The 21,575-nt window shown below is 39.2% G+C and overlaps 1 protein-coding gene across 20 annotated transcripts in view; it reads left to right on the top strand.

Annotated features, from left to right (window-relative positions):
- The window catches only part of NAV3 (neuron navigator 3), a 353,937-nt gene that overhangs the window by 269,477 nt on the left and 62,885 nt on the right, over positions 1-21,575 (top strand). For 8 of the 20 annotated variants that reach the window (XM_008164584.4, XM_008164587.4, XM_008164588.4 and 5 more), the window contains 3 exons: positions 11,588-11,864; positions 14,193-14,898; positions 16,324-16,812. In XM_008164584.4, coding sequence (XP_008162806.2) covers positions 11,588-11,864; positions 14,193-14,898; positions 16,324-16,812 — 1,472 coding nt within the window. Of the gene's footprint in view, positions 1-11,587; positions 11,865-14,192; positions 14,899-16,323; positions 16,813-19,808; positions 19,842-21,575 lie in introns of all 20 variants that reach the window. The other 12 variants (XM_008164582.4, XM_008164583.4, XM_008164585.4 and 9 more) reach the window with 3 other exon arrangements.

The raw sequence follows: 21,575 nt of genomic DNA on the forward strand, positions 1-21,575 counted from the left end.
TTCCTTGATGTTTTTACTATATCATATCATGCACTTTTTCCCTTTAAAATGTTTAAATTCCTCGAAAAGCTTTTCCCTTTCTTTTTCAAAGCCCCCACATACCCATAGAAGGTGATCTGGTTTTCTTCCATATTCCATCTGTGTGTCTTTTTATTAAATTTTTTTTGTTTTGTTTAAGCCAAAATGGCCAGTTAGTACCCTAAACAGAAGCATTCATTAGTTCTATCCAGACCCTGAAATATGTCGCAATCCTCAAATCTAGAGCACAGTTCAAAACATGATCTTCCTCTTTTTTCATTAATCCATTTTATTTATTTATTTATTTTATTGCCATTTCTCTTTTAAATTTGTCTTTGCTAGGCTTTTGAATTCCTGTTTACTCAGGGGTATCTCTGCATCAATCCTTCAATTTTTTACAGTGTTTTTAGCTGCTTTGTCTGCCATTTTGTTCCCTGTTATCCCAAAAAGCACTGGGATCCAAGCTAATGCTACATGTATCCCCATCTGTACTAACTCTGTTATTAGAAATATAACTTCATTGATTAAATCACTTCTACATACTGAGACATCCTTTTTTATCACCATAAGGCCTGAGATTGAATGTGAAAAAATGACTGCTGCTTCTGCTGGGTATACATCCCAGATCCAATTTCATGCTAGCATTACAGCTACATAGTCAGATATTCTTTTGGATGTATTAATTCCCAATATTTGTATATAATGTGCCATCCCTATTCTTCCTGCTTTTCTTTTTCTTTTTTGGACCCATCTGTATATATTTGACAAAACCAACTCCACTTTTCATCTGTAGACTGGTATACTTCATTTTTAATCCCTACTGTCTCTTTTTTTACCCTTACATTTATAAAATTAATCTAACTCCACATCTGGACATGTGACTTTCCATCCATAACTAATTTTCCTATCACTAAAAATGTTGACTTCATTCAACTTTTCTTTGTTTTTCAACAGCTGCATCACACTTTTAACTCAAATGGTATGTGGAATTCTAACTTTGTGCTGTAGTTTGCCTACCAAATTCCCAGCAATCCTCATAAGTTTGTTTGGTACTTTCATCATTGCAGTTCCCAGTAACTTTGGCCCAGAAAGTTAGATCCAGTAGTTTCATTCGTAGTGTAACTGGCATTTCACTAGAAACTATCTGTAGCGCATATAAATGTTGTAATAAACACAGCACACGCAATTCATAGTGCCTGGGCTTGTATTAAATCTAATTTTTTAAGTTCTGATTGTGATGCTGACCCAAAAATTTAGCAGCTGTAGTCAATAAATGGTCTGATTAAGGCTCTGTATACCATCAGCAATGTTTTCCTATCCATCCCTCCCACCCCCCGCAAGTAGTCCCAGCAAGACTTTTAAGCAGGTTAATCCTTTCTTTACATATATCTTTAACATAGTTTATATGATCTTTCCAATGTCATTTAGCATCAAATATTACCCCTAAGAATTTTAACCTTTTAACTATCTATTTGTCTCCAGACAGATACAGTCTATTTGTTCTCCAGACAGATACAGTTAACATTCCTTTATAATTTTCCTTTTTGTAAAGATCAGTCCTGTGGATTTAGCAATGGAAAACTTGAAACCCCATGCATTTCCGCAATCAGAGGTCTCGCGTAACATTTTGTTGATTCTTTTTTCTGCCACCTTTATATTCCTTCTCCTAACCTACAGAGCACAATTATCTGCAAATAGAGTGACACCTACACCCAGCACTTCTTTTTTTTGGGAGATCATTTATCATAATATTAAATAAGGTTGGCTGATAACACTTCCTGTGGTGTACCATTTTTAATATTATTCAGCATAACTTTCCCAACTCTGACCTGCATGGTCCTTTTACTCAAAAATTCTCTAATCCACCCATATGTTCTTCCCTTTATCCCTGGTGCATGTACTTTGTACAATAACCCTTCCCTCCATGGCATGTCATACACCTTTTCAATATCTAGAAAGACAGCTATCATGAAATCTTTGTATCTCATACTTTTTTATATTTCAGTTTCTAATTTAGCAATGTGATCACTGGTGCATCTTCCTCTCCTAAAAACCACTCTGTGCCTTATCTGTAATGTCATTGTTTTCCAAACAAACAACCAATCTTTCATTCACTATTCTCTCCATCATTTTATGCAGACAGGATGTAAGGACAATTGGTCTATAGGTATCCACTTTTGTGGATAATTTGCCTTTTTTTTTTATTGCAATTACAACTTCATGTTTCCATTCAACCAGTGTAAGTCCTTTTGTCCATATAGTGTTAAATAGTTCCAAGAGAACCCTCAAACTGCTTTCACAGACGTATTTAAACATTATGTTATGTACCTTACCTTTACCTGGGGATCTAGTTTTGCTGATATCAATAGCTTACTCAAGTTCTCGCATACAAAACCATTAATTCAGTATAGTATTTTCATGTTTAGAAACATAGAATCATAGAGTTAGAAGGGACCACAAGGATCATCTAGTCTAGCCCCCTGCCAAGATGCAGGATTTGTTGCGTCTAGACCATCCAAGACAGATATCTATCCAGCCTCCTTCTGAAAACCTCCACTGAAGAAGCTTCCACTACCTCCCTAGGCAGACTGTTCCATTGTACTACTGTTCTTACAGTTAGGATTTTTTTTTCCTGAGATTTAATCTAAATCTGCTATGCGGTAGTTTGAACCCATTGTCTCTTGTCCTGCCCTCTGTGGCAACAGAGAATAACTTTTCTTCATCTTTTTTATGGCAGATTTTCAAGTATCTAAAGACCTCTATCATGTCCCCCTTAATCTCCTGTTTTCCAAACTAAGCATACCCAGTTCCTTCAGCCTTTGTCATATGGCTTACATTCCATCGCTTTGATCATCTTGGTCGCTCACCTCTGGATTCTTTCCAGTTTCTCTACATCCTTTCTATACGTTGGTGATCAAAACCGGACACAGTCCTCCAGCTGAGGCCTAACCAGCGCTGAGTTGAGCGGTACTATCACCTCCCATGACTTGCATGTTATGGCTCTGTTGCATTTGCTTTTTTTGCAGCAACATCACATTGCTCACTCATGTTGAGGTTGTCATCCACCACAAGTCCCAGATCTTTCTCAGCAGTGCTGCTGCCAAGCCAGTTATCCCCATTCTGTATTTGTGCATTTGGTTTTGCTTCCCTAAGTGTAGCACATTATATTTGTCTGTTGAACTTCATTTTGTTGTCTATAGCCCAGTTCTCTCATTTATCAAGATCCCTCCAAATTTTAGCTCTATCCTCCAAAGTATTGGCAACCCCTCACCCCCAATTTTTGGTCACCTGCAAACGTGATCAGTATGGTCTCTATACCTAAAACCAAGTCATCAATAAAGATGTTAAACAACATCAGACCCAGAACAGATCTTTGTGGATTCACACTTGAGACCTCCTCAAATCCAACATCATTCCATTAACTGTTACTCTTTGTTTGCGGTTGTTTAACCAATTATTTATCCATTTAATTATAGTTCTGTGGAGCCCACATTTCTCTAGCTTACTTATCAGAATGCATGTGGGACTGTGTCAAAAGCCTTGCTGAAGTCCAGGTATATGATGTCCACCACATTCCCTCTATCCTCCAAATCAGATACCCTGACAAAGAAGGAAATCAGACTGGTTTGGCATGATATGTTCTTAGTAAATCCATGCTGGCTGCTAGTGATTACCCTTCATCCCCCAGGTATTCGCAAATTTAATGTTTTACACATTGCTCTAGAAGCTTCCTGCTTGTAGAATGAAACATCCACTTTCTCTTCCTGATTTGGTGATCTTTAATAGACTCCCACCATAACATTGCTTCTGTTCTTTTTTCCTTGTTATCCTCACCCAGAAACTCTCAGTAGGACTGTCACTCACTTACTCTCGGACCTTAGAGCAAATGTATACATTCTTGATGTACAGTGCAACACCTTCTATTTTTTTCCCATTCCTGTCCTTTCGGAACAAGCTATATTCCTCAATGCTGGTACACCAATCATGGGAGTCGTCCCACCAAGTCTCTGTGATTCCAATTAAATCATAATTTTCTTCATATACCATGACTTCCAGTTCATCCTGCTTGTTCCCTATACTCCTTGAATTTGTATACGGGTCTCAAAGATATTTTGCAGACTGCCCTGTTGCTTTCCTTGTTCCTCTTTTAATGCAGTTGTGATTTCTAGACCCTTCTCCAGAAATTAGCCCCTTCCCCTTGTCTTTGTTACTTGAGCCTAAATGTGCATTGGCTGGATTTTTGTCACCATCCTCCATAGGACCTAGTTTAAAGTTCTCCTTATCAGGTTAGCCAGACAATGTCCAAAGCTGCTCTTCTTAGTGTTTGATAGATGGAGGACATCCCAGCACAGTAATCCACTGTCCTGCAACATCAGCTCATTGTCGAAGAAGCCAAAGCCCTCTTGCCAACATCACATGTGTAGCCACGCATTTACTTCCACGATTTGATGGTCCTTGTCTGGGCCTTTTCCTTCAGCAGGGAAACCCCAACTACATAATAGATCATGATTCTCTTCAATGAGAAACATCTTTTAATCTGATGGAAAACTTCACTTTGGTTTTCATCATTACTGACACCTCAGAAAGCTTGTGCCAAAACATCTGTAGTCTCATTATTAGAAATTCTAACTATGTTGTCAGTCCCAATAAGACCTGGGATAGGGCTACTCTTAGTCTCAATTCCATTCATTCTTCTAATTTGCCTGTATATTTCTGATGCATCCGAAGAAGTGGGCTGTAGTCCACGAAAGCTTATGCTCTAATAAATTTGTTAGTCTCTAAGGTGCCACAAGTACTCCTGTTCTTCTTTTTGCGGATACAGACTAACACGGCTGCTACTCTGAAACTTGGTATCTTTGTTTATCGACCCTTAGTACATCCTCCAGCACTCTTTCTTTGATTTTTTAAAAATAATACTTTGTGCTGATGCCTTACTTTTTTTATACTTCATTAGAGCTTCACCATCCATTGTATTTTTTTTTTTTGGTGTGCTTTATTATAGGCTTTGTTCCTTTCTTTAACTACCATTTTCCACTCTTCATTCCACTATGGAAGTGAGCTTTTAGTTTTGGGTACATCAGTATCCTAGGTGTGGTTACAGTAGCTGTTACTATTGATCCCTTTGTTACATTATTATTGAAATTCTGTCATTACTCATACAATGATTATTCACCAATTCAGTACATTTATTTGTAAATGGCTCCCAGTCAGTGTTCTTAAAATTTCAGGTGGGTAATTTTCTGTTAGCTTCAGTCTGACCTTGCTCTTGAAAAGTAATAAATATAGGGAAATGATCACTTCCAATTGTTTATTCCTTATATATTTCCTAGTTGTATTTACTTGAAATATCTGCTGTTATAGTTCCCAGGTCTAAGCAGGAAAAACTACCATCTGCTGCATTAAATCTAGCTGGTGTGCCATCGTTTAAAACAACCAATGAACTAAGCATGTGCCATTTTAATCAGTTATCCACTATTTATTATGATAATTTACATCACCGCATATAATATATGGTCATTTAGCATTCTTCACTATTTATTGTAGCTCCAAGCTTCCTAATTTCTCTCGTGGATTATAGATATTATAAATCCTTAAAGAAATATTACTGTTCTGCATTGGGATCTCAATAGCATTATATTCTAGGCTTACTTCTTCGTCCTCTACTGCTATGCAATTTAATATTTCTCTTAATAAAAGTAGAAACAGATCCTCCTCTTCCTAGTTTTCGGTATTATCTAAAGGCAGTATACCCTGGAATTATAAAAGCAAGCTTTTCAACCAGCCATCATTTCCTGGATACATATGACATCTGGCTTAGTTTTCATTTCCAGGATATTTTCTTGTAGTTCTTGACCATGTGCTATCAGACTGTGGCAGTCCAACAAAAGATTAAGGTCCCCATTCTAGTCATATTTCACCAGTAACTTCATTCAAAATTATATGAATACTGTCCACTCACAAGTTGCTAATATACAAGTAGTTTTCTACTGCCCTAGCCACAATTTTCATTTTTTTCTGATTTTTTTCCCAGTTTGTGATGTACAATTTATCACCTCTATCACAGTGGTTTTCAAACTTTTTTTTCCCGGACCACTTGAAAATTGCTCAGGGTCTCGGCAGACCACTTAATGATCTTACCAAATGTTGTTTGTACCATTATCTGACTGTTGTAAAGCAATTTGGATAAAAGCTCTCTATATAAAAAACGTAATAATTAACGTCTTTTTGTTCTACAAATAAAAGCACACAACTCATATTTTAATATCAGTAGTCTTACCTTTCTAATGTGATGGATGTTCCCTCTCTCCCCTTCCGTGGCAGCCCTGAGCTGGGGCTGGGAAGGAGGGCCATCTCTCCCCGGCAGCCACAGCCCTGGAGCAGGGGAAAGTTGCCTCTTTCTCTGGCCGCCGCAGCCCTGCACGTCCCAAATTCCCGCCCCCCCACTCTTCTCACCCCACTCCCCCCCCACATAACCCCTATTCCCCCCCAAGGCCACCAACTCACCTTACATGTGCCTCTTCTCTAGGGTCCAGGGTCCTAATTAGTGGAACCATGGCCCTTCATTCTCTGGTGTGTGGCCGCACAGGTGCACACCTTAGAGGAAACCATCTGCGGACCACCTGAATGGAGCTCACGGACAACTAGTGGTCTGTGGAGCACAGTTTGAGAACTTCTGCTCTATCATAAAGGCAATAAACTAGGGCTGGCTGTTGATAAACTACAGTTAACTTACGCGATTAACTCAACAAATTAATCATGATTAAAAAAATTTATCATGATTAATCGCAGTTTTAATCACACTGTTAAAAAATAGAATACCAATTCAAATGTATTAAATATTTTAGATGTTTTTCTACGTTTTCAAATATATTGAGTTCAGTTGCAACACAGAAAACAAAGTGTACACTGCTCACTTTATATTATTATTTTTAATTATAAATATTTGCCCTTTAAAAATAATAAACAAAAGAAATAGTTTTTTTCAATTCACCTCATATAAGTACTGTCATGCAATCTCTTTATCAGGAAAGTGCAACTTATAAATGTAGATTTTTGTTGTTGTTACATAACTGTACTCAAAAACAAAACAATATAAAAATTTAGAGCCTAAAAGTCCACTCAGTCCTACTTCTTGTTCAGCCAATCGCTAAGACAAACACATTTGTGTACATTTGCTGGAGAAAATGTTGCCCGCTTCTTATTTACAATGTCACCTGAAAGTGAGAACAGGTGTTCACATGGCACTTTTGTAGCCAGCATTGCAAGGTATTTACATGCAGATATGCGAACCATTTGTATGCCTCTTCATGCTTCAGCCACCATTCCAGAGGACATGTTTCCATGCTGATGATGCTTGTTAAAAAAATAATGTGTTAATTAAATTTCTGACTGAACTCCTTGGGGGAGAATTGTATGTCTCCTGCTGTTTTACCTGCATTCTGCCATATATTTTGTGTTATAGCAGTCTTGGATGATGACCCAGCACAAGTTGTTCGTTTTAAGAACACTTTCACTGCAGATTTGACAAAATGCAGAGAAGGTACCAATGTGAGATTTCTAAAGATAGCTACAGCACTAGACCCAAGGTTCAAGAATCTGAGGTGCCTTCCAAAATCTGAGAGGGACGAGGTGTGGAGCATGCTTTCAGAAGTCTTAAAAGAGCAATACTGTGATGCAGAAACTACAGAACCCGAAACACCAAAATAGAAAATCAACCTTCTGTTGGTGGCATCTGACTCAGATGATGAAAATGAACATGCGTCGGTCTGCACTGGTTTGGATCGTTATTGAGCAGAAACCGTCATCAGCATGGACATATGTCATCTAGAATTGTGGTTGAAGCACGAAGGGACATATGAATCATTAGCACATCTGGCACATAAATATCTTTCGACGCCGGCTACAACAGTGCCATGCGAACACCTGTTCTCACTTTCGGGTAACACTGTAAACAAGAGGTGGCAGCATTATCTCCTGCAAATGTACACAAACGTATTTGTCTGAGTGATTGGCTGAACAAGAAGTAGGATGGAGTGGACTTTTAGGCTCTAAAGTTTTATATTATTTATTTTTGAATGCAGTTATTTTTTATACATAATTCTACATTTGTAAGTTCAACTTTCACGGTAAAGAGATTGCACTAGAGTACTTGTATGAGGTGAATTGAAAAATACTGTTTCTTTTGTTTTTTACAGTGCAAATATTTGTGATAAAAAAATAAATATAAAGTGAGCACTGTAACGCTTTGTATTCTGTGTTGTAATTGAAATCAATATATTTGAAAAGGTAGAAAACATCTGAAAACATTAAATAAATGGTATTCTATTATTGTTTAACAGCGCGATTAATCACAATTAATTTTTTTAATCACTAGATAGCCCTACAATAAACCTTTATTTTCGTCATCAGTAGTAGATCATCACCTATACCTTCTGCAGTGTTTATCATATTCTTTATAGAATGAGGCTGTCTGCATGTTTTCCTGTGCTGATTGTCTTGTCCTTCTCCACCTGATGCTTTGAGAGTCTCCTTACAGCTGCCGCATAAGATATGTTATTAACAATTTTTGTCTTGTGTATCTCTTTAGCTTGCCTTGCCATGATACACTCTCTCTATGCCAGACTGTCGTTACCACTGCAGTTGCTACATTTGACCTCTGTTCCTTCCATACCATTTTCATAGGAGTGCTCTCTCCTACATTTATCACATCTTGTTTTCCCTTTACAAGCTGCAGATGGCACTTATAACACCTTAAGGCAGAGATGATATATGGCTTGGTTCTTTAATATCTGAAACCTTAGTGTTACTTTCTCAGGTAGAGTCCCTCCCTTACATGTAATCAGTACAGCTATTGATGGCTTGCTTTCTCCTCCTCGTTTAATTAGTCATTGACTTAAACACTTCATCTTCTCCTATGCTTATGGTTATCTCAACATTGGTCAGCTCTAATGACACTCCATGTATTACCCCATTTTTTCCAGTCAAATACTTTGGTAGCTGCAACTTATTTTAAACTTTCCCTAAATTTTAGTTTTTAGCAGTTTGTCAGCTTGTTCTTTATTTTTACATTCAACTAAAAGATCACCATCTCGCAGCCGTAGACAACCTGTGCCTGACAATATTGGGCGAGCATAATGTAAAGTAGGGGCCATGTGACTGCCCCACATGTAACCTCTGGGATGAACCTTCCAGCCCCACATCCTTGGGACAGGGCAGCCAATCCTGCCAGCTTCTGGGGGTGGGGTGGGCCACAGGAGCAGGGACAATGTGCCTCTGGGGCAGCTCAGGGAGACTCATAGCACCAGTGTCTTCTTGAAGTTCCCGCACCCTCATAGACATCAAGGGGAGGGGCGTGGCCAATGCTCCTACCTCCAGCTGAGCAGAGGGAGCCTGCTGCCAGCACCTTCCCCAGCAACCCCCAGCTCTGTGGACTGCTGCACTCTCCCCTCCAGAGTTACCTGCCCCTGGAGTGGGGGCGGGGGCTCTGTCCTTCTCCTGCTGCACCTCCCCCAGCATGCTTCGGACTTACTCGGCCCGTGTCTCTGACAGCCAGGCCCAGGTGGGAAGCGGAGAGGGCGGGACAGAGTCACTTTTCATGCCAACTGAGGGTGGCCAGTCAGAGTTTCTGCCTCTGTGCAGCACAGTGAGTATCTGTGAGAGAGCCCAGCTTGGGAGGCAGTGGCAGCAGATTGCCCCTCTGCTCCCTGCCCAGCCCAGCTGCCAGGGAGAGGGGCCAAGTGAGCTGGAAGTGCCAGGGGTGCAGAGCAGCAGCGAAGGCTAGAGCTCCCCTACCCCCGCCAACAGGCTGAGCAGAGCAAGCCATGCAAGGGCAGCTCAGCACTCAGAGAAATCGGGTGGGGGGACACTTGACCCCGCACCCACCCCATGCATCGCTTCTGCTCGCAGGCTCCTCGCTCTTACAATATTCCCTCTGCTTTTTCTCAGTCCAGTCAGCTACTTTCACAGGGTTAGCATCACCTAATCTTATTTCTTTGGCTAGGGATCTCACACTTACAACCATTTGGTTTATTTCCTTCCTCAGCTTTGCTTTTTTTGCTGATATCATCATCTGCTTCTGCTTCTACTCTTTCCCCCCTATTTTGTTTCCATTCTTCCTCAGGAATAGACTCTTCTTCAGTTTCCAGAATAACATCATTTGGGGTCAGAAAATTCTCCATCTCCCCCCAGCCCTCACCCTTTCTGTTGACACCTTCCTGGCTTTATATTAGCCCCGTTCACACCTGTTCAGCAAAGCTTCATCTTCCAATCCAGGGTTGCTTCTGCAGGTGTGGCCTATCACACTCATTGGCCCTTTCTCAGCTTCCTTAACCCTTTCAGGGCTGGTCTGGGGTGAACATTCCATCAACTTTGCCATCCAATTATAATTAATCTTGTTTATTACAATATTGTCTAGGGACCATACAAGAACAGAGTCCTATTGTGCTAGGCATTGTACGAATACAGAGTAGTAGATGGTCCCTATCTCAAAGAGTTACAGTCTAAATATTCAAGACAAACACAGGGGAGAAGGGGTAGAACCCACAAACAGAGAAAACAGTGTGATGACACTAAATGTTGTGTTAGTCCCACCATTTTGTTGTTGTTGGGGGTGCAGGGGTTATTTAGGAGAGGATTAGCTGAATGGAAAGACAAGGGAAAAGAGAGGGGTAAAGGGAACAGAATAGGAGAAGTGACTGAGGGGAGGAAGGTATGAGGGGAAGGTGTGGAGTGAGACTGCGATGAAGACACTGCGAGGGAGGGGCAAGTAGGGGTTGGAGCTGCTTCCGTAGTTGCTGTGCTGGCTGCGGTCTCTAGCTGCCTCTTCCCTGCAGTGTCCTTTCCCAAGATCACATGGCTGGGGAAGGAGGGGTGCTGCTTGCCCACAGCATGTGTTTATGTCTTCCTTTCACAGTTCTGGGCCAAGGGGTACTGGTAGAGGGATGCCCTCACATGGGCCTCATTTTAAATCTTCCCCTCAACACTCCTCATGTTCTCCCCATCCGCAATAGTGCAGTACGTGATTCTGTAGCTGCTTTGCCAGCTAATTGAGGTATGGAGGCAAATTCTCTGCCTGTGTAACTCTGTTGACTTCAATGGGGTTATGCCAGCAGAGAATTTAGCCCATGAATTGCAACATGGAGAATGATGCAGGGAAATAAGAATACCCATTTAACATTTTGTCCCGTCTTTCTATCTCACCATCTTCTGGGACACATACCTGTTATTCAGACAATATTCCCATTTTAATCAATGTAAGGTTTGCCAGAATAAAGAATTACAGATATGTCCATGAAAACTTTGGTAGCATATTGGCGATTCCCCTATTTGAGTTTTGTGAAATAACACTTTCCCAAAGCAATGACTTGTTTGTGAAATCCCTAGGGAGTGGAGGGACAATAAGGTGTTACAGACTGAAGTAAACTGGGTTTCATAATAACATTCATAATATAATCTGTGGTACAAAGAAATCAGTTTGCTTTATTCGCCTTCTGTTCCTTGGATTTAAGAAATGAGAAAATATTGAATGAAGCTGAAACTTACCATTTCCTGTGATGTAAATGTCTTGTAGCTGAAGACTGATTCAGAGAAACGGTCCGTAACAGACAGTGAAAACTGGGGCAGCACTGAAGAACTGAAGAAGCCAGAGGAGGACTTTGACAGCAACGTAGACAGCAGTGGGAAATGGAAGGGCCTTCCCTCAGGGCTGTCTGAAGACTCAGAGAAGGGAGGTCAGAAAGCATCTCTGTCTGTTTCACAGACTGGATCCTGGAGGAGAGGCATGACAGCACAAGTCGGAACGACCTCATCCAGACACAAAGCTGGAACAAGTGCTCTCAAGACACCTGGTAGGATTATAGCTCAGAAAAAAGAGTTTGTAACGGGTTAATAATAATTAATAGATGTTTAAGCATGTCACAGATAGTAGAAGGTGTTACAAATGGTTATAAACCGTGGTTATAAGCCATTGACTCACCTATTAGTCTCTACAACAATTAATTAACCATTTATTAAAATATCTATTAATCATTTATTAACCTGTATAGAGGTACCCTTAATATAAAGTGTGACTGAATTTTGCTTTATTATCATAGGAGTAACATAATTTCTTATCAGGGAATTGTAATGTATTGTTTCCTCCTGTTTTTCTTTCTGTTATTTTATGTTCTCGGAAAGACTTACCCCAATAGCTGTTGAGAGTGTAAAACAAAAACAACACAGTATAGGGGAAATGCATTGACACTGAGGTGAGATAAACCAAAGTGAACATTTTTGAATCAAAGTGTAAGGGTCAAATGAGGCTCCAGCTATAAATAGTGTAGCTTACTGCTAAGAGAATTCTCTCTCTCCTTTTTAAAACGTGTGCAACTTTTTCTACAATACTAGCTGACTTTGTAAAGGTTCAGAGATATATCATCCCCCCAAAGGCCTCTTAAAAATAGCAGCAGCCAGTGTCAGTGATTTGGCAATCTAATTTTGGAGCCAAAAATCGTAAGATGATAGGAAGTAAAGATGGAAAAGACCTCTATTAGATTGTCTAGCCATCCTTCTGCCAGTGCCGGGTTGTTCTCTGTAGTACATTTTTTAGCACATGGCCCTGTCTAGTCAAAAATGTTTCTTGCAAGAACATTTAAAAGTTATTGGTAAAGATTTTATGAACCAGCAGAGGAGCCTTCAGCCCAAGTCTGGCATGGGTTACAAACCACATTTGCATGTCCCTGATTCCCTGGGGCTGCCAAGTGCCAGTCTGGCCCCAGAGTGTAAATTTAGAGAAGCCTGAAGACTGCTTTTATCTACACCATCTTCAGCCCCTTCTGGGTCGATTCCAGCAGCTAGAGATCATCTGGACTCAGATATGCCCTGGCTACACCTGTGCACTAGTAACTAGGAGTAGGATGACATAAGGACCTCTATTGCTGCTCTGTACCACCCAAGGATTTCCCCATGCTGGTGGAATCCTCTGTTCCATTGGAACAGAGCAATGCAGCAGAAAATTGAAGTTTTTATTTATTTTGAAAAAATCCATATACTCTGTGTATGTATGTATTTATATATGCACATATGATATGTACGTGTGAGAGAGTGTACAATGCACTGTGTGTGTATATGTACATATATATCTATTTCTACAGTAATGGAGTTGGATAGAATAAGAGAAATGTAATAAACGTCTTCCTCTTCATGACAGTTTGACACCACAAGAGGAACTACTCCATAGAGCTACAAACTTGCTATAATAACTTGATATATTAATGAAATACTATAATTATCTTTAGAAGTTCTTATGATCTTAGTGTAGGCACTCTACGAGAAATCAGAATTAAAGAATGCAGAGAGACGTGACCATTTTGATTGTCACCGCAAAGGTGTTTGTAAAGGTAAAATAAAGTGATTGTTTTAAATCGTATTTGTAAACATTTTTAACATTTCATAATAGCACTGTATAGCAATGTAATCTGGAAAGATGTATGTGTGTGTACTAATGAGGACAATCTCATACAAATAGCAATCGTGAAGAGATACTAGGGATATGACAAATAAAATTAAATCATAATACTGACCTGGATAAAGAGTATTATGACTTATTATTGTCATTAGATTGTAAATACTCATTGATAATTGTTTGCACTTTTACCATCACAATGAAATTAACTATAAGTGAATGAAAACATATGCAATGAAAGCAAAACTGAAGAATGAAGGCGAATTCATTTCTTCAAAGATAAATAATGTATTTTTGAATTGTTAATTGCTGTTAACATTTTATTTCCACATATTTCTTCGATATACTGTATTACTAACCAAAAAAAAAAACCTTTGTCTAAAAATCATAGTTTGAGCTTCAAGCTCTTCTTACAAATCACATGAGCTATGCCCACATCATGTATATGTAGCTAGAAATCCTCAGTAGAATTTCAGTCTTTTAACACCTGATGCTTATCTTTAATATACTGCATCTGGTACTGACTAATGACAGAGATGAGATATTGAACCAGGACTAGATAGACTTAAGTCCTGGTTCAATATTAGATATTAATTGGTGCGTTTTCTTATGGCAATTTATCTGCTTGTATATCATTTATATCTCAAAATACAACCATGTAGTAATTATAACTTGATATTAAGCTACTATAACTATAAATACAGCGGTCTAAATAAAATATACTCTTAATTAGGAAAAACAGATGATGCGAAGGCTTCTGAAAAAGTGAAAACTCCCCTCAAAGGCACCTCTATACAGCGCTCTCCATCAGACGCAGGAAAAAGCAGTGGCGATGAAGGAAAAAAGCCTCCCTCTGGCATTGGACGGTCAACAGCTACTGGCTCCTTTGGATTCAAGAAGGCTGGGGTGGGATCTTCGACTATAATCACCACAAGTGGGGCAACCATAACAAGTGGGTCAGCGACACTGGGGAAGATGCCCAAATCCTCAGCCATTGGTGGCAAGTCAAATGCAGGGAGGAAAACTAGCTTAGATGGATCACAGAATCAGGACGACGGTGTATTACATGTTAACTCGAAGACCACACTGCAGTATCGGAGTTTGCCACGCCCTTCAAAATCGAGCACCAGCGGTATTCCTGGAAGAGGTGGACACAGGTCCAGCACCAGCAGCATCGACTCTAATGTCAGCAGCAAGTCTGCAGGTGCTGCCACCACCAAACTGAGAGAGCCCACGAAGATTGGCTCAGGGCGCTCCAGTCCCGTCACCATCAATCAGACAGACAAGGAAAAAGAGAAAGTGGCGGTGTCTGATTCCGAGAGTGTTTCATTGTCCAGTTCCCCCAAATCCAGCCCAACCTCCGCCAGTGCCTGTGGGACACCAGGACTCAGGCAGCCAGGATCCAAATACCCAGACATTGCCTCGCCCACATTCCGAAGGTAAGGGGTTTGCTATGAAATCCTGCATTTAAAAATAAATAAAGTGTGAAAGAAATATAAAATATTTATTAACAGAATTCTTAAGGAATGAGGCTCTCACTGCAACCCTGAAATGAGTGTTTCTTGAATTTTGACCACTGTCCCACAGTAGCTACATGTAAATCATGAAGAGTATAACAAGTTCTCATTGAATATTAAGATAAATCCCCAAATAGAAGAAAGTCCTCTCATTTATGGAGGTTCTGTCACTTTAATGGTGTTTGAAGCCTGTGGGGGAAAAAACCTAATGAACATTTGACTCCATAGAAATACAGATTAATAAAGTATTTGCTTTTAAAATTGTCAGCAACCTCTAGCTATAAGAATTTTATTATCTTTGTCGTTTCAGTACATCCCCCGTCAGAAACATTAACAAAATGTGAATCGGTTGGAAATACCCTAGTCTAATGTTTATGAAAGTGCACTAGATGAAAGGCTTCCATTGTTTAAGTAAAAGCCAATGCTGCCCTCCTGTGGTCTATTGCCAACACGTTTCCATTTAGTGCCTGTAAAATGATTGACCTACTGTTGATTATCATGGGCTTTATTATAAATAAAAGAGATTGCTATGCCATATTTATTGATTACTTTATTTCTGTGCAAGTTTTGCATTTATATTGAGAGTGTATTATGGACTGCAAACAAAGTGCTTAAGATATTTTCAGCAAGAGACTAAACCATCATTGACTATATTTCAACTTACTTTCCGGGGGCGGGACAGGGTTTGCATTATTATAGTAGAAACATAACCTCCATAAAGTGCTGGTAACAGCCACATTGCATGCATGTCTGTCCTTTCTGCCCTTGGAAAAGGCTTGACACATTTAGCTCTGTGTATATTATTGTATCTGACTAATTACTATTTGGCTGATATCCATACCACCATCTGTGCAAAAGAGGGGGGGAAGTGGGAGGGGGGAAATCTTGGACAAATATTTAGCTGTTTGACAAACTGTCAAGAGTGCCCTTTTACAAGTGATTGTTGCAATCATTTTAGCTGCTTATTGGAAGTAATGTTTTTAGTAGTCTAATGGTTTAAGTGTAGGAGTTAAACTAACTACTGGATTTGGGTGAAAGTTTAATCTGCTTATGCAGTCATAAAACCCAAGATTTGCTTGTTTTTCATCTCTGTGTGAAGATCTATACCTAAACAGAACACATCTGAAAAACAGTGAATGAGAGTTTTTGATAATAAAATAAACCCCATGTTAGTGTGATGTAGTTAAGTGGATTTAATGTTGTGAGGTGATTAATCAACAAGGAGTGCATTATTTGAGTAGCAGTAATTAAATGTGGAATTTGGCTCTCGGGATGTTATGCCTTGAATGTTTAAGGTGGGTGTCAGTTTCTCTGAATAACAACTAAAACTGTTTGTTTTACTTTTAGGTTGTTTGGTGCCAAGGCTGGTGGCAAAGCTGCCTCTGCACCCAATACTGAAAGTGTGAAACCCACATCAGCAATGCCCAGCCCTAGTACCACATTAGCACGGCAAGGAAGCCTAGAATCTCCATCTTCGGGTACAGGCAGCATGGGCAGTGCAGGTGGGCAAAGTGGTAGCAGCAGCCCCCTCTTCAGTAAACCCTCGGAATTAAATACAGATGTTGTAAGCTTAAGTCACTCCTTGGCTTCCAGTCCAGCATCTGTTCACTCTTTCACATCAGGTGGTCTCGTGTGGGCTGCAAACCTGAGCAGCTCCTCAGCTGGCAGTAAGGACACACCAAGTTACCAGTCAATGACTAGCCTGCACACGAGCTCTGAATCTATTGATCTCCCTCTGAGCCATCATAGCTCTCTCTCTGGATTGACAACAGGCACTCAGGAGGTTCAGAGCATGCTCATGAGGACTGGAAGTGTCAGATCTACACTATCGGAAAGGTGAGCTTAACTGTAGACACAGTGAGAACAAAAACAGTGAGAATGCAACAGAAACAGAAACAACAAAAAGAGAAAGCCCATAGGGACACCATCAAAAAAAGAGAGAGAGAAAAGTAATCACCAGCACTGAACCTGGCACACAGCTCGTGGCCACTTTTTGCGGTTTTACAAGCACATTTTCTTACTTTTAAAAATGTTTTTCACTCTCTTGTTGCTCTGTGAAAGAGCAGCACAAAATCAAAAACCAACGAATTCTCCAATCTGGCAACTTCTTTCCCATGGGAGATCCTGTGTGCAGTCCCTATTGAGGTCGATGGGAGGTTCATTTGGGAGGTAAACTTGCAAGATCATGGCATGGCTACACAAAGTTTTGACAAGTTCTGCACAGAACATGCAGACTAGAACAAGAGAAATCTCACCTCCCCATAATCTCTTCACTGTCTTGTCTACCCACGAACATTGTACTGCTTTAACTATGCAGGTATAAAGTATAACTCCTCTAGCATGGATTGAGTTATACCAATATAAAGGTTCTTAGACTGGTATAGCTTATATGTCTGTACAGGGAGGGAAATAAGTTGAACTAGTAAGGAAATGGTTTTCCCATCCCTGAGAGCTTTTGAGATTTCGGAAAAAAAAGATATTTCTTAATTTATGGCAAAAAGTTCAAATCCCAAACATTTTTTTAACCAATAATCTGAAAAAAAGTGGACCAGGTCAAGAAAAGTGTTTTGTTTCAATACTTGTGAAATGTTTCCTTTCAATTTCAACCATTTTCAATTTTGTAAAACATTTTTAGTATAAATTTACTAAAAATTCAAAATGAAAAGTAGCTTTGAACCAAAAACAAAAACTGTTTGTTTAGAAAATGAAAAACAGAACATTTAGACAATCTCAAAACTTTTTTTTTTCAAAAATTGGAAGATTTATCAAAACCAAGCCATTTCTGCAAACAGTTCCACTTTTGATGAATGGGCTTTTTCCAATGAAAAAATGTTTTGTTGGAAAATTCACAACCAGAAAAAAGCTGTACTGGTATAAGGCATTTTTGTGCTGGTATAACTGCATCCCCACTTGGGGTTGTAGCAGTTTACGCATATTGGTAAAAAATCACGCCCATAAGCATCATAGTTATGCCAAGTACACATTCTGTGTAGACCAGCAGAAAGATAAAAAGACATTGACACCACACGTGATTTTAAGTTGTCCGTGGCCCCTCAATGTATATGTAGTAATTACATTATATTAGGGCTGTCGATTAATCTCAGTTAACTCAGGCGATTAACTCAAAAAAATTAATGGTGATTAAAAAATCTAATCACAGTTTTAATTGCACTGTTAAACAATAGAATACCAGTTGAAATTTATTAAATATTTTGGATGTTTTTCTACATTTTCAAATATATTGATCTGAATTACAATGCAGAATACAAAGTGTACAATGCTCACTTTATAATATTTTATTATGAATGTTTGCCCTGTAATAATGATAAACAAAAGAAATAGTATTTTTCAGTTCACCTCATACAAGTACTAAATCTCTTTATAAGGAAAGTGCACCTTACAAATGTAGATTTAGTTGTTGTTACATAACTGCATTCAAAAACAAAACAATGTAAAACTTTAGAGCCTAAAAGTCCACTCAGTCCTACTTCTTGTTCAGCCAATCGCTAAGACAAACAAGTTTGTTTACATTTGCAGGAGAAAATGTTGCCCCTTCTTATTTACAATGTTACCTGAAAGTGAGAACAGGTGTTCACATGTCACTTTTGTAGCCGGCACTGCAAAGTATTTACATGCCAGATATGCTAAAAATTTGTATGCCTCTTCATGCTTCAGCCACCATTCCAGAATACGTGTTTCCATGCCAGTGACACTCGTTAAAAAATAATGCATTCATTAAATTTCTGACTGAACTTCTTGGGGGGGAGAATTGTATATCTCCTGCTCTGTTTTACCCATATTCTGCCATATATTTTGTGTTATAGCAGTCTCGAATGGTGACCCAGCACATGTTGTTCTTTTTAAGAACACTTTCACTGCAGATTTGACAAAATACAGAGAAGGTAGCAATGTGAGATTTCTAAAAATAGTTACAGCACTCAACCCAAGGTTTAAGAATCTGAGGTGCCTTCCAGAATCTGAGAGAGATGAGGTGTGGAACATGCTTTCAGAAGTCTTAAAAAAGCAACACTCTGATGCGGAAACTACACAACCCAAACCACCAAAAAATAAAATCAACTTTCTGTTTATGGCATCTGACTCAGATGATGAAAATGAACATGTATTGGTCTACAGTGGTTTGGATCGTTATTGGATGCATGTTCTCCAGAATGGCAGTTGAAGCATGAAGGGACATATGAATTGTTAGCACATCTAGCACATAAATATCTTTTGATGCTGGCTACAACCATGCCATGTGAATGCCTGTTCTCACTTTCGGGTGACACTGTAAATAAGAAGCGGGTAGCATTATCTCCTGCAAATGTAAACAAAATTGTCTGAGTATTGACTGAACAAGAAGTAGGACAGAGTGGACTTTTAGGCTCTAAAGTTTTACATTGTTTATTTTTGAATGCAGTTATTTTTATACATAATTCTACATTTGTAAGTTCAACTTTCATGGCAAAGAGATTGCACTACAGTACTTGTATGAGGTGAATTGAAAAATACTCTCTTTCTTTTATTTTTACAGTGCAAATATGTATAATAAAAATAAATATAAAGTGAGAACTGTACACTTTGTATTCTGTGTTGAAATTGAAATCTCTATATTTGAAAATGTGTAAAACATCTGAAAATATTTAAAGAAATGGTATTCTATTATTGTTTAAAAGCGTGATTAATCACAATTAATTTTTTTAATCACTTGACAGCCCTACATTATATTTTACCAACTGAAAAGGACAATATTGTACAAAGTATTAAATATGATTTTTTTAGTTTATAGAGTAATTGATTGTGTTCCTCCATTAACTCCTACTATTACATTTCAGAATGAGAAAGTCAATAAGAAGATATGGAAGGATGTTGAGTATATGCTAAATCTTATAGTCTTGCAAAAGATGTTTAATATCACATTAATGTTAATGGCTTGGTGTAAGCTCCTGAGCAGCTCCAACTTCTAGTACTTCATGTATTTGTTCAGTGACTTAATTTCAGTGATTCCAAATACTTTTAAAATTTCATATCTGTCCATGTGGGGATATTTTGACTGAGTCCTGAGAGAGCCATATATCATGTTGATCTGGCCTCAGAATGAATCAACACACACATTTCTAGAGAAAGTTGTCATTTCTTGATTTATAGCCCCAATAGGATTTTTTTAGTCTGATTTTTTTTTCCAAAAGGTCTGTTAAAAAAAACTATATTGTTTTATACAGTTGAACCTTCTTATGCTTTTTCCAACAAAAATGTAGTTTCGCAACATTAGGAGACAGAAAAAGGTCCCCTTCTCTTCACCCTGTAAACCACAGTCATAGGGGCACTGGTTGCTTTCCAGACCCATACTGTTAGTATTCTGCAAAGCCGTGCAGGAGTAGCTGTAGCAAGATTTATTCTTCTTTCTTTACTGGGAGCAGTTGCACGAGACTGAAAGAGCTTCTAATAAGCTGCATTGCCGGCTGCAGGTATATCTATATCAGCATAGCTATACCAGCAAATCCTTTTAAGTGTGGTCAAGGCTTGAGGTGAAAATTTGTACCACTATAACAGTATAGACACACTTATTCTGGAATAAGAATGGCTTTCTCAGTTTATGTTATGTCACTTTGAAAGGCCCCAAAAAGCCACTCCTACATCCAGAATAAGAGCGTCCATATGGAAAGTTATACTAGTATAATTTCTATCGGTTTAATTATATTGGTATTAACTGGTAAAACTATCTTGTGTAGACAAACCCAAAGTCAGAGATTCCTCTGTATTTTTTACCTCTGTGGAGTATTTACAACTTTTATGTTCCTATTCTGCCTGGCCAGAACAGAGGAGGAGGGATAGTAGATAAGTGTTGCAGAATTAACACCTGTCTAGATGGTCAACGGGCTGCATCATGGGCTGTTGTGCTCAACAGCAGTCAGGTAACCGGTTACAGCTCCTTGATTCTCCATCTCATCCTTGGACTGGTCCTAGCTAGAGCAGCCTAGGTGCTGCTTTAACTTGTTCCTGCTGATTATGTTCCCTAAGGGTCCCAATTTTATAGGGACAGTCCCAATATTTGGGAATTTACCTTATATAGGCACCTGTTACCCTCACCCCTTGTCCCAATTTTTCACACTTGCTATCTGGTCACCCTACCTGAGGGCCATACATCAGTTAGGTATAGCCAATTGCATTTCACACCATCCACTTCCTCACCCAACCTCTGAATCCCCCCCTGAGCTAGGGGCCGTGAGTAGGGAAAAAGAGAGGTCATCTGTGGTCTCCAGGGACTTCTGGAGAACCTCAAAGAGAGACTTGTGGATGGTTTCCATAGCTCAAAGGGAACAGAATGGGGATAGAGAATCTGCCCCAATGTCTAGAAGGGGAATGTGGGCTTGACAACCGGAGCATTTATGCACGTCTGCTTGCAGCACTGCTGTTGGTAGTTTACAAGGTGTATGATAATGTTGGTATTTATAACATGTTGTGCCATTCTCCCCCTCAGTCGTTATGACTTAAAAAGGCAGCTCACTACACTTGTGATGGGTCTTCCAAGAAACTTCAGATTAACACGTTAAATCTGACTTGTTTGTACATTATCTTCAGAGGTCTATAAACCAGTAGGG

Source organism: Chrysemys picta, chromosome 1 (assembly GCF_011386835.1).
Source record: "Chrysemys picta bellii isolate R12L10 chromosome 1, ASM1138683v2, whole genome shotgun sequence".
Classification (NCBI taxonomy): domain Eukaryota; kingdom Metazoa; phylum Chordata; order Testudines; family Emydidae; genus Chrysemys; species Chrysemys picta.